The 12,123-nt window shown below is 35.9% G+C and overlaps 2 protein-coding genes across 2 annotated transcripts in view; one reads left to right on the top strand and one right to left on the bottom strand.

Annotated features, from left to right (window-relative positions):
- The window catches only part of LOC150085464 (ketohexokinase-like), a 149,632-nt gene extending 147,872 nt beyond the window's left edge, over positions 1–1,760 (top strand). The window contains exon 6 of the mRNA XM_090373273.1: positions 1,682–1,760. Within this exon, the coding sequence (XP_090229399.1) occupies positions 1,682–1,721 (40 nt within the window). The 3' untranslated portion in view covers positions 1,722–1,760. The remainder of the gene's footprint in view (positions 1–1,681) is intronic.
- Positions 1,731–12,123, bottom strand: part of LOC150085463 (kynureninase-like) — a 243,115-nt gene continuing 232,722 nt past the window's right edge. The window contains exon 13 of the mRNA XM_090374572.1: positions 1,731–1,844. Coding sequence (XP_090230698.1) covers positions 1,731–1,844 — 114 coding nt within the window. The remainder of the gene's footprint in view (positions 1,845–12,123) is intronic.

The following is a 12,123-nucleotide window of genomic DNA, read 5'->3' as shown; positions in this document are numbered from 1 at the left end:
TTTTGGCCTGAATAAAGCAATTTTCTTGTTTCCTTTGAATGTTATGCCAACATCTGAAAATCCAACTATAGCTCTTCAGTCTAGCATACCTCACAACCATGTGCTGAGGTCAGTACCCTTGGATATATTGAAGAATATTATGTGCAAATTTATTTTCCAAAAGTATTCAAATGTTCCACTTCCATTTTGGAAGTTGATTACCATAGCAGAGTAAATGAGAAGAATGATCCTGACTTAATCATAGGTATTTCTACTGCCGAGGTCATGGAGATTTCCTTCTTTTACTCAGTTATGAAGTACTTTATAGCTGCATGTGATTATATGATGTCAATTTCCCATTGAAAAATGTTTTTATATATTCTGAGGTAGCACAAATTTCATCGACTGGCAGTGCATCATTTTCAAATTTGAATTTTTTTGTGGAGTAGTTTCAGTACTTCTAATGGCATTAAAGATAAAGAAACAGATGCAGCAATAGATGTTTTGCAGCATCAGTTCTGTCAGTTTTGGTGTGAGAATAACCAGATGATATTATGAAAAAAGAAAGAAAACTGATATAGAGTGGTCCCCAGCTGAGGAACTGACAAGTGCACAAGGAAGCTTGAAATATAACAAATTATCCCAAGTCATGCTTGGCATTTTAAAAATTATTTATAGCAATGCTGAATGTGAGAGAATATTAAGCCAGGTTAATAAACAAAAATTGAGTCTACATCTTCTCTTTCTGGTGAGCTTTGGTAATATCTCTGACAGCATCTTGATAGTAGGGCCACTGTTATGAACAAAACCTTGACTTAACACTTCTGAAGGGGGCAAAGTCTGCAACAGTTATCTTTCATAAAACAATCAAAATTCACAGACAGGAAAATGTTAGATAAGCCAATGTTTAAAAGCATACTGTACTGGGTAAACAATTCCATCATGTATTTTGATATAAAATGTGTATATTGCCATTGAAATTTAATTTTCAATGCAGTGTGGACTTTAAAACAAAAACTCTTGCTTTTTTGAAAAAATCTTGTTTTCCTCCTGTTTACAAATGCTGATCTTCAACTTTTTGAATGTCAAAAGTTTGGCAGCTATGCTAAAAGATGATTGCTTTGATGTCAGTCTTACTAATTAAGTTGAAAAAAAATTGTTCGTAAAGATTATGATAAATATTTGTAATTATTATTTACAAAAAACTAATCATGCTGGGACTAGAACTAGCTTTTTTTAAAAGTGTAAAACTCATTTTATACATAATAAATAAATAAATTAATATGTGGTAGTTTTTTTTTTGTGGGATTTTTTTTTCTTTCTTTTTTTGAAACAATAACAAAATCTTATTGGGGGGGGGGGGGGAAACCACTCAGTCCTGTGTGAATAGTGAATCAATTTATTTTTTGACTAGTGATTGGGTAGATACAATAGTAAAGACAGCAACATAATGAAGAAGCAGAGGGAAAATGAAAAACGTGTACAACAGGAAATCATTCTTGTAATTGTAAAGCACAAAATAAATTGATTCAATGCACCCACAGGGTTGGGTGTTTTCCCTCTGACAAAAACTTCACTAAAAGAACTAACAATGATTAAATATTAGGATAATGTACAACAATTTAAAATAATAAACATGACTTTTCATTAATATTTTTAATCCATATTTTTTTAATGTTTTTTTTTTACATTGTCATTTTAGGATACAGTTAATGAACCAATGTACCTTGCTCTTCCTCTAGAGTGCTTTCTCAAAGCAACATATTGCTAGTTTTCAGGATATCTATAAATTTGTACACATCACAAAATGAATTATAAAGTGGAGCAGGAGCAACTCTCATTACTGAAGGAAGCCGGATATCACACTATAAAATTAACAAGTGAATGGATAAATTTGTACTTTTTACATATGATTCATAATTCTACAAAAGTATTACCACAGTTATTTTATTAATTACGAGGTCTGTTCAATAAAGAATGATCATGATTTTTCATGCAACCATACTGCTTGCTATTTATAGCTGAGCTGCAGAGAATTTAAGACCAAACCAAGCTTTACATAGCAATTGTATAGTTGACTTGTGTGCACAGCATGACCTTGGCAGCCGGTCGAGTTTATGCCTATGTGACACGCGAGGAGATGTATGTTGTTCTCAAATTTTGTTTCTGCCTCAAGAAAACATTAGCTGAAGCGTATGAAATGTTAAAAGAGGTGTATGGTGAATCTACACTACACTTTAAAGTTGGGCATAATTTAATCACAAAAATCAGCGGTCCTGGCACTCCAACCACTGCTGTCACCACAGAAAGCACAAGTGCTGCTTTTATAATTGTGAGAGAATATCATTGTATCACAGTAAGGCAACAACTGCAGAGATGTTGAGAATATCAGTAAGAAGCACACATTATTCATTATTCTCCATGATAGTTTGCATATGATACGTGTTTGTGCATGCCCGGTTCCAAGACTACTCACACCTAAGCAAAAGCAAGTTTGCATGGAGGTTTGTCAGGAGCTGCAATTGATGGTTACTGAATGGATGGTGAGTTTCTTCATAAGTGATAGTGGGTGAGATACAGCTTCATTTCAACTCAGAGATTAAGCAACAAAGCTCTGTTTGGCAGTCTCTGTCATTGCCAACACCAAAAAAAGCAAAAGTTGTGGCTTCTGTAGGAAAAGTTGTGGTCATCTCTTTTTTTGACATTCAAGGAATGGTTTACCAGCATTTTGTGCCATGTCATATGACTATTACTGGGCCTTACTACAGAACTGTACTGCACACTTTGTGGGATCGCATTCATCGCAAATGACCACAACTGCACGCATGTGGGTGGATGCTGCATTATGACAATGCGAGACCTCACAGTGCTTATACTGTCCATAAAAATCTGGATGACTAATAAAGGTGGTGTGAAAAAAAAAATTATTCTTTATTGAACAGCCCTCGTATATTCTTTAAAACTTTTGAAATTAACCCAATTTTTAATTCAAGTATTATAAATTAGACTACGAGGAGAAATATTACTATTAAGAACAAGAGAAGAGAGGTGGTGATAGAGAATAGAATAAAATAATGGTCACCAACTGGGAGAAGGAGAAGCACAAAGATAAGAAAAATGATAGGATGGAAAAATAAAAATGAGGGAAAAGCTGAAAAAGGAAAGGAAAGATTATCATATCATGGAATATTTTTTCATAATTTTATCATAAAATGTTTATGCTCTTTTTTTGTATCAACTTGTTTGGAGGACAAAATTGCATTCATGAAACCAAAATGACTTTAAGTGATTTTAGACTTTAAAACAACTTCATTATTCATAAACAATGCAAAATAACCATAAACTGACTTATGCATCAGCATTGCAATTAAGCAGCCAATGGTTACTAACGAAGAGCAAGATTAGTCCAGGAACAGTTATGCACCAAAAAAGAAGAGATAACAACAGAAAAATTTTAATAAGGAAAACAATTTGTCACTGAAGCAAGCTGGAACACACACATGTACACGTGCACATTGGGTGTTTCAATTAAAAGGCACTGGGGTCTATTTCGTTTAGTTTTAGGTTATTTGTCAACTAGATTTTTTGGCATATATCTCGGCTGAAATTTTTGAATTTGGTGTTAAAATTGGACCAAGTAGATTTTAGATTTTAAAATTTTGCCTAATCAGTTGCTTTTTTCTCAGTGGGAGAGTTGTTCCCCATTTTGTGCATCCTAAAAATGTCATATCCATACTTTAGAAATGAATGTAAAGAGATTCCATTTGAATTAAAAATAAAAACAAATGCAATGGTTGATGCATGAGGGGATGAAGCACAACTGCAGTCAGCTGTTTACAGTTAAATACACCTACTGAAGAGAGCGAACATCACACAGATGTTGTGTTTATTTTGTATTTTCTTCAAATAAAAGCAGTTTACGTTTGTTTCAGAAGTACAGAGATATTTTCAAACTAAAACCAAAGACAAGGAACAACTTTTCCATTGAAAAAACAGCATCTGATTAGGCAGAATATTAATAAATAGCCTAAACCTAAAAAATAAAACAAGTAGGAGTTTTAATTCTAACGCCTCACAATATACAGGGTGGTCCATAAGTAAGGAAACTATTTGGCATAACTGCTGATGTAAATATGTGTAAGTTATTTGAAAAACAATTTATAATTTTTTTTTATTGTTTCAAAATAATTTGAACAGAGGAACATACTAACAGAGTAAACCATCCATAATAAAGACCATAAAGCAAATTGTGATGAAGCAGGAACAGCACACAATCTACTAAAACCTAGCAGACCTTGTATTTCAAAGGCATCTGCTAATTTGGGACTTGTAACAGAGAATATTGAAAGATGTCCAAAAAATCTCAAAGAAAGTGAAGTTTGGTACAGGTCGACCATCACTAATCCAGCAGCGTTGGGACCTGTGGGGTGCGGATTAGTGAGTTTGCCGGATCACCGGTGGTTATTTTACCACATAAATTTTACCCAACAGCTAACCACCTCCTTCTACCTTTAACACGTTGACTGCCAAGCTAGTTTAAAAAAAAAAAATCCCCAGGGGCCAAAAAATATTTAGGAAACAATTTTATTAGTAATTCTAAAATAAATATTGTAATGTCAGTGTGATCGTTTTTTCATTTAAAATATAAAAAAACAAAAATTTTTTTATGTCGCATATATGTGGCCAACGTGGCCATGTATGTTGGTTACTTTATTTCTTACTTTATTTCCGTGCCAGCCACATGCGTGTGATGCTATTACGGCATACATATGAAGGTCATTTGTGATTAGTTTATTGCATGCACGGCGAGTGCTGCAATAAAACTAATTACGATAAAATAAACTCTCAAACATTGCAATAAGTTTGTCAGTATTGTTAGAGATTTTGTGAAAACAAGTTCGTTAGTGCGCTGTATAATCCATCATATTGTTTATCTGCAAGTTTGTATAAGTGTGCAGTAAAAAAAAAAAAAATGGAATGGCTAAAAGAAAATTGCTAAGATAAGAGGAACTGAGAGAAATTGCTGGAATTTACAATTAAGCAGAGTTAAACTTCTCACAGACACTCCACTATCACGTTTTTTCAGAAGTTCAACTTTATCTGTTATGGACAATGTACACTGTTTGCACTTTACACCATGAAAGGCACTTCCTTTATGCATTGGAACCATGGCTGGGTCTAAATGTGAGCAGATTATAATAATAAATGCAGAAAAACAAGTGGGAATGGCTTGCCAGTGTTTACAAGTTTGTGCCAACAGCTGATGCTACAACCAACGCCACCAAAACAGTAGCGGCAGGTCGGTGCGCTGACCCAGGAAATTAGAAATTACGGCTAAGGTAAAGAAAGCCAACACGAGAACAACGAGAAATGTTGGATAACTTACGCGGAAAATTAGTTTCCCGACACCGGACTCTAACGCTGCTTGATCGGTAAGCAGATGGTAGGTGTTATCGGTCTGGAGCCAAAATCGAGAAGGATATATTGATTGACAGGTAGGCGTGGCAAACGATGAAATGATTGGTGGTGGGCACGACAGAGGACAAGCTACTGTGTAGTCATTGGTTGGCATTATAATGTGTATGTATGAGTAAAGAACGGTGTATAATAGTTTTGTAATGAACGGTAAACAGGTAGCGATGAATCTTTTAAAGATGGAAGAAGGTAAAGAAAGCCTGCACGAGAAGCATGCAAAAGTTTGATGAAATTTACCGGTAAAAGTACTTTGCCGTAACGGCATTTGTATTGTTGCTCGCTCGGTAAACAGACGGTGGTTGTTATCGGTCAGGAGTAGAAATTGAAACAATCCCGAAGTGGAGGGGGTAATCTGACCTTTTTTTTTTTAAGAAAAAAAAAGGCAAAGGAAGCGCACAAATTTTCAAAAAAGTTTACCAGTGAAACTATGTTATGAACATTTTTTACAATGCCAGAACTTCCAATATGACTCTGTTCATGATTCAATTAGTGATTCTAAAGAAAAAAAGGTCAGGTTACCCCCCCTCCACTTTTGGAAGGTTTGAAGCTCCCATGGGATTCAACTTCTGCTCCAGACCGATAACACCCACCGTCTGTTTACCGAGCGAGCAACAATACAAATGCTGTTATGGCAAAGTACTTTTACCAGTAAATTTCATCGAACTTTTGCGTGCTTCTCGTGCAGGCTTTCTTTACCTTAGCCGAAAAGGTTTCTTTATTTTTCGTTATATTTCGCAATCTGACCTTAAATGGTAGGTTAGGAAATAATAGAAATGGTTTCCTTATATTTAGTGACTTAACCTTAAACGTTAGGTTGGGAAATAATATAAGAAAAGAAAGAAAGATTCTATATATATATATATATATATATATTTATTTATTTTATTTTTTATTTTATTAATATCCATATGATGCAAGGAAGCCTGAGGCTTATGCTGCACCAGGAAAAAAAAAGAAAGTTCCCGAGTAACCCTGAGAGAGAGAGAGAGAGAGAGTCAAAAGTAGAAGGGAATCACCAAGAAAGAGAAGAATGATGATATCCAGCTCAGGACCCTGGGTGTGCCAAGCCCATACTCACCAGATGTGAGCCCCCCCCGTTGATTGAAGTTATGACAGGTGTGGAACCGCACAAGTATCTTTAAAAGTACAGTAATAAAAAAATAATATTTTTTTATTAAATATTATTTAAAAAATAATATTTTTTATTAATAAACAATTTATGCTCTAGTCCACATGATTCTAAAGAAAAAAGGTTAGGTTACCCCCTCCATTTCGGAAGGGGTTCAAGCTCCCATGGGATTCAAGTGGAGGTAACCTGACCTTTTTTCACCATTATGATAAGCGTTCATTAGGGCTTACCATTAGTGATACTAAATGATACTAATCCGATGTTATCGTGTGTTGTGTTCACGCACCAATCTGCACATCATTTGTCACGTCTACCTGTCAATCAATATATCGTTCTCGACTTGGCTCCAGACCGATAACACCTACCGTCTGTTTACCAAGCGAGCAGTACTAGAGTGCCATATCGGGAAACTAATTTTCCGCGTAAGTTATCCGATATTTCTCATTGTTCTCGTGTTGGCTTTCTTTACCTTCGCCGAAATTACTTTCGTGGAAATTATGTCCAAATTAGCGGTGGAACCGGATTACCGGTGGTCGGATTAGTGATGGTCGACCTGTACTTAAAATACCTAAAACAAGTGTAAATAGAGTCTTAAAGGAACTTAAGTATAAGGTTTATCATACTATTTTGTTATGAAGTTTGAATGAGGACAAAGACCCAGATAGAAGTTTGAAATTTAACAAACAGCTTTTGGCAACGAGTATTATAAACACAGATATCGTTGACAATGTTTTATGGACAGATGAAATATATATTAACTAAGTGGAACTGATAGCCATTTAACTGTTTATTACCCTCTTAAAAACCCTCATTTATTCTTTAACATGGATTTAAACACTCCTAGCTCGACATTCTGGACAGGAATTTGGATAGGAGGTGTTCTCGAAACTTTTTATGTGAGGAACCATGACATGGGGAAGTCTACACGAAACTGCTAAAAGATAAAATTATTCCATTAATACAATCCAAAATCAATTTTCAGCATTGTTCTTTTTTTCTTTTCTTTTTTTTTTTTTCAAAAAGGAGCACCAGCTCACTATACAAAAATTTTCTGCAAATTTTTTGATAAAAAGTTCCCAGACTGATGGGTCAGAAGGCAAGGTTCCATTGAATGGCCATTGTGATCCCCAGATTTAACAGCCTATGATTACTTTTTCTCAAAATTCTTAAAGGATAAAGTATTTAGTAGCAATCACAGGTCTCTGCAGGAGCTTCAGCAGCAAACAGTTAGAAAATTTGAAAACATTTCTAAGGAGTGTGCCTTTCTGTGTGTTCCCATAAGGCTACAATTTTGTAAAGATCAAAATGATGGCATATTGAACAGATGTAATTTTTTTTTTTTTTAAAGTTTATGTATGCCTTTTCTATTATACTAGCATTAATTGAAAAAAATATATAATTTAAATGTTATTTACAATCAAACATGTTGTGTGACAACATGTTTGTCATCCACCCTGCATGGTACTAAACTCAGGGTAGTGGAAAATGGAAAAGACCTGGGAGTGATTGTACAGTCAGATATGAAGTTCTCTGAACAATGCAGACAAGCTGCTAGGGCAGTTCATGAGGTTTTGTCAATGATATACAGGAATTATGCTAGCAGGGATAAAGTGATTATCCCATTGTATAAAGCAATGGTCAAGCCCTATCTTGAGTACTGCATACAGGTCTGGAGGCCTCATTTTAGGAAGGATATGGATAGTGCTGGCCCAAAGCATTTAGGCGCCTTGGGCAGAAAGACTTTTATGCACCCCCCCCCTTATAGGGGGAGAGGGTGCATAAAAGGAATTTTAATTGAATTTATTTTTAAGCTTCAAAACTGCAATAATATAATGAACTGTACGAAGTTCATTATATTATTGCCCGGACGAAGCAGTCATCACTGATCGGGCACATAGATTTTGGGATTGCAAATGGCTCGAGAGCCTACGAATTAGTTCTGTTGAGAATAATATAAATAGAGACAGGGTACATGCATTCATCCCCTCTTTGAGGCGGTAATCCTTGGAGGGGATGAACGTTTTTGCCTGGAACGCTCCCGAGCCGCTTCCGGTTCCAACATGTATAGGAACAGTACACGTTTGTGTGAGACGCACCATGAACCTGCTGGTATTTAGTGAGGCACCGCAGAATAGAAGTGCACTGTTGAGGAAGAAGGCAGAAGCCTTTGAAAGCTTCAGTTATTTTAGCACTTTTAATCTAGTATATTTTATTGTATTTTAATTCAGTATTTTATTTGTACATTCACTGTAAACTACATTTGTTTTATCCTATCTTAATTCAGTATTTTATTATCAGTAACATTTTATTTATATAATCACACTTATTTTGTTTTGTTTGATCTACTGTAAATTTATTGTAATTTAAATATAAAGCTTTTTAAGATTTTGGTTTTCGTTTTTACTTCAATGGTGGGTGAGAAACGCTAAAAAATCCTAGTATAATGAACTGTAATTGAACAACATACTACTTTCAAGGCTATATCATATCTTACCCATTATTTAGTTGATGATCAGAATGCAATTATAAAAATATCAGTAATATTATAATAACATACTCTAATACATACAATATAATTATTTCCAACAAGAGAATACAATAAAGACATTTAATACACTTATTAAAAGTATCAATTATTATAATTATTGATCTCATAATTCACTTGTACATGAAATTTTAATACAACACAATTGAAACATTAATTAGTCTTTCCATTAAGTAATGCTTTAATCAACTGAAATCAGTAACATTTCTCTTAATGTATCTTCTTCCTGACTATGCAGACCTTCACTGAAGCAAGATTGCAGGTGACTGGAGTGAGAAACAGTTCTAGTGGCAACACTACCTTATATGATAGTTTTTCCGGAAGGAATACAAAACCTCATAAGGTAAGACACAGCTGCATTTTGGAGATTTCTGAGAAGTACCACACCTGACGTACTCTATGACAGGGCATGCTGTTTGTGGGTTAATATTTAAATGATGAATCAAACAGTCATATGGCACACCCCATGCAACCACCCAGGTCAGGAACTACTGGACTGAGTACAGAGAAAGGAAATGAGATTGGAAGGCAGAACAAAGGGGTGCTTTTACCAAAAAGGCTTCAGTTCTGCAAACTGCAGCATCTGGAGACTCGGCACCTACAAGGTGATCTGATTGAGCAAGCTCAATGCTGATGGGATTCTTCCTCTTGCTTGGACCACACATGGGGGGGGGGGCACAAATTCAAATTTAGGAAGGACTGTTCAAATTTAGGAAGCAAACTTCCACACAATAAATGTATGGAAGTTTGCCTTTAGCCAACAGGTGGTTGATTGTTAGAACAAACATCCATCTGTTGTTCTGGAAGTTGATAGTTTAAATAAATTCAAGGAAATAACTAGACATTATTTAATTCTTAATTTTTGCCTTAAATTTGCTGTTTTTTAATTTTTTTTTATTTTTGATGTAGTAGTAGTGGCATGTGATGCAAGAAAGCAAGTGTATGAGCTTATGCAGCATCAGCCAAAAAAAAAAAATAAATAAATAAATCACACCATTCCCTCCAAATGCCTGTCCAGTTCCTCCTTAAATTTATTCAACCTATCAACTTCCACAACGACAGATGGAAGTTTGTTCCAGCAATTAACCACCCGCTGGCTAAAGGCAAATTTCCGCACATCTATTCTACATCTGTCTTTTCTTAATTTGAATTTATGCCCCCTTAGGTTCGAAATCTGAACAAGTGGAAGGATCCCATTAGAATTCAGCGTGCTCAACCCATTCAAGGCCTTATACACCTCAATCAGATCACCGCGCAGGTGCCTAGTCTCCAGCCACTGCAATTTGCAGAACTTAAGCCTCTCTTGGTAAGAAGATCCCTTCATTACCCTCACCAATCTTGTTGCCCTTCTCTGTACACACTCAAGTAAATCTACATCCTTCCTAAAATGAGGCCTCCAGAACTGTATGCAGTACTCAAGGCGTGGCCTGACCATTGCCTTATACAGAGGGACAATCACCTCCTTCTCCCTGCTAGCAAAATTCCTATATATCATTGACAAAACCCCATGACCTACCCTGGCAGCCTGTCTGCGTTGCTCAGAAAACTTCATATCTGACTGCACAATTACTCCCAGGTCTTTTTCATTTTCTACCACCTTAAGTGGAATACCACACAGTTGGTACGTTTCTCTGGGATTACTGCTACCCATATGCAGTACTTTGCATTTGTCAAGGTTAAACTTCAGTTGCCACTTCTTAGCCCATCTGCCCAAATTATCTAGATCCTGTTGCAGTAGCACACTGCCATTACTGTCATTAACAACCCTGCCAACCTTTGTATCATCTGCAAACTTCGACATTAAGCCTGATATACCTTCATCAATATCATTGATAAATATACAAAGCAACAGTGGACCTAACACCGAACCCTGTGGGACACCACTAATAACATTAGTCCACGAAGGGCAGTACCCATTGATTACCACCCTCTGTCTTCTCCCACTTAACCATCCTTTTATCCATTGTAGCAACTTACCCTTAATACCATTCTGCTCCAATTTGTACAATAGTCTTCCATGCGCAACAGTGTCAAAAGCTTTCCTGAAATCCAAATATATGATCTCAAAATTATTTTTTGCATCCAGTTCCTTTGTAACCACATCATAATATCCCATCAAATTTGTCAGACAAGACTTTCCCTTAACAAACCCATGCTGTGTCTGAATTATTGCTGCAGTCTTGTCTAGATGATCCTGCAATGCATCTTTAACCATTGACTCCATTATTTTACCCAGAACAGAAGTTAACTAACTGGTCTGTAATTACTCATGTCACCCTTCGATCCCCCTTTGTGATTTGGGGATACATTTGCACATCTCCAGTCCGTGGAGCCTCCCCTGGGTCCAAGGATGCTCTCATAATTATGGCTAAGGGTTTGCTTAGTTGCTTTGCCGCCTCCTTTAATATAACTGGATAGATCCCATCCACCCCAGGTGCTTTTCTTACGTTTAACTTCAACAATTTCTCCTCCACTTTGCTTTCAGTTATTAAAAAATCATTAAGTATCCTGCTACAATTTGATAACCTTCTGCCATTTTCAAACCTTAATAATTCCTCATGTGTGAATGTAGATGCAAAATACTCATTCAGTTTGTTTGCTATCTGAGCAGGATCATCAACAGTCGAACTATCATTGTCAAGTGGACCAATCAGATTCATCCCCTTCCTTTTAGAGTTTATATAATTAAAGAAATCCTTGCTCTTTTTCTTAGCATCTTTTGCCAAGGACTTCTCGTTATCTGCCTTCGCCTGCCTAAACTCTTTTGTGACCTGATTACAGACTAGCTTATATCTGCCATAGGCTTCTGAGTCGCTTGATAATTTATATGCATCCCATGCATTTTTCTTCTCTGTTACGAGTCTCATTAGTTCATTAGATAACCATTTAGCCCTAACCTTGAACAATATTTCTTAATAGGTATGAAACTGTTAGTAGTTTTAACGATTAATTCCTTGAATGCTTCCCACTTAGAATTTACTATTGGTAACATTGT

The sequence above is a fragment of the Mastigoproctus giganteus genome, chromosome 5 (assembly GCF_048544385.1).
Source record: "Mastigoproctus giganteus isolate SK-2022 chromosome 5, ASM4854438v1, whole genome shotgun sequence".
Taxonomy (NCBI): domain Eukaryota; kingdom Metazoa; phylum Arthropoda; class Arachnida; order Uropygi; family Thelyphonidae; genus Mastigoproctus; species Mastigoproctus giganteus.
This window is presented reverse-complemented; position numbering and strand designations above follow the sequence as displayed.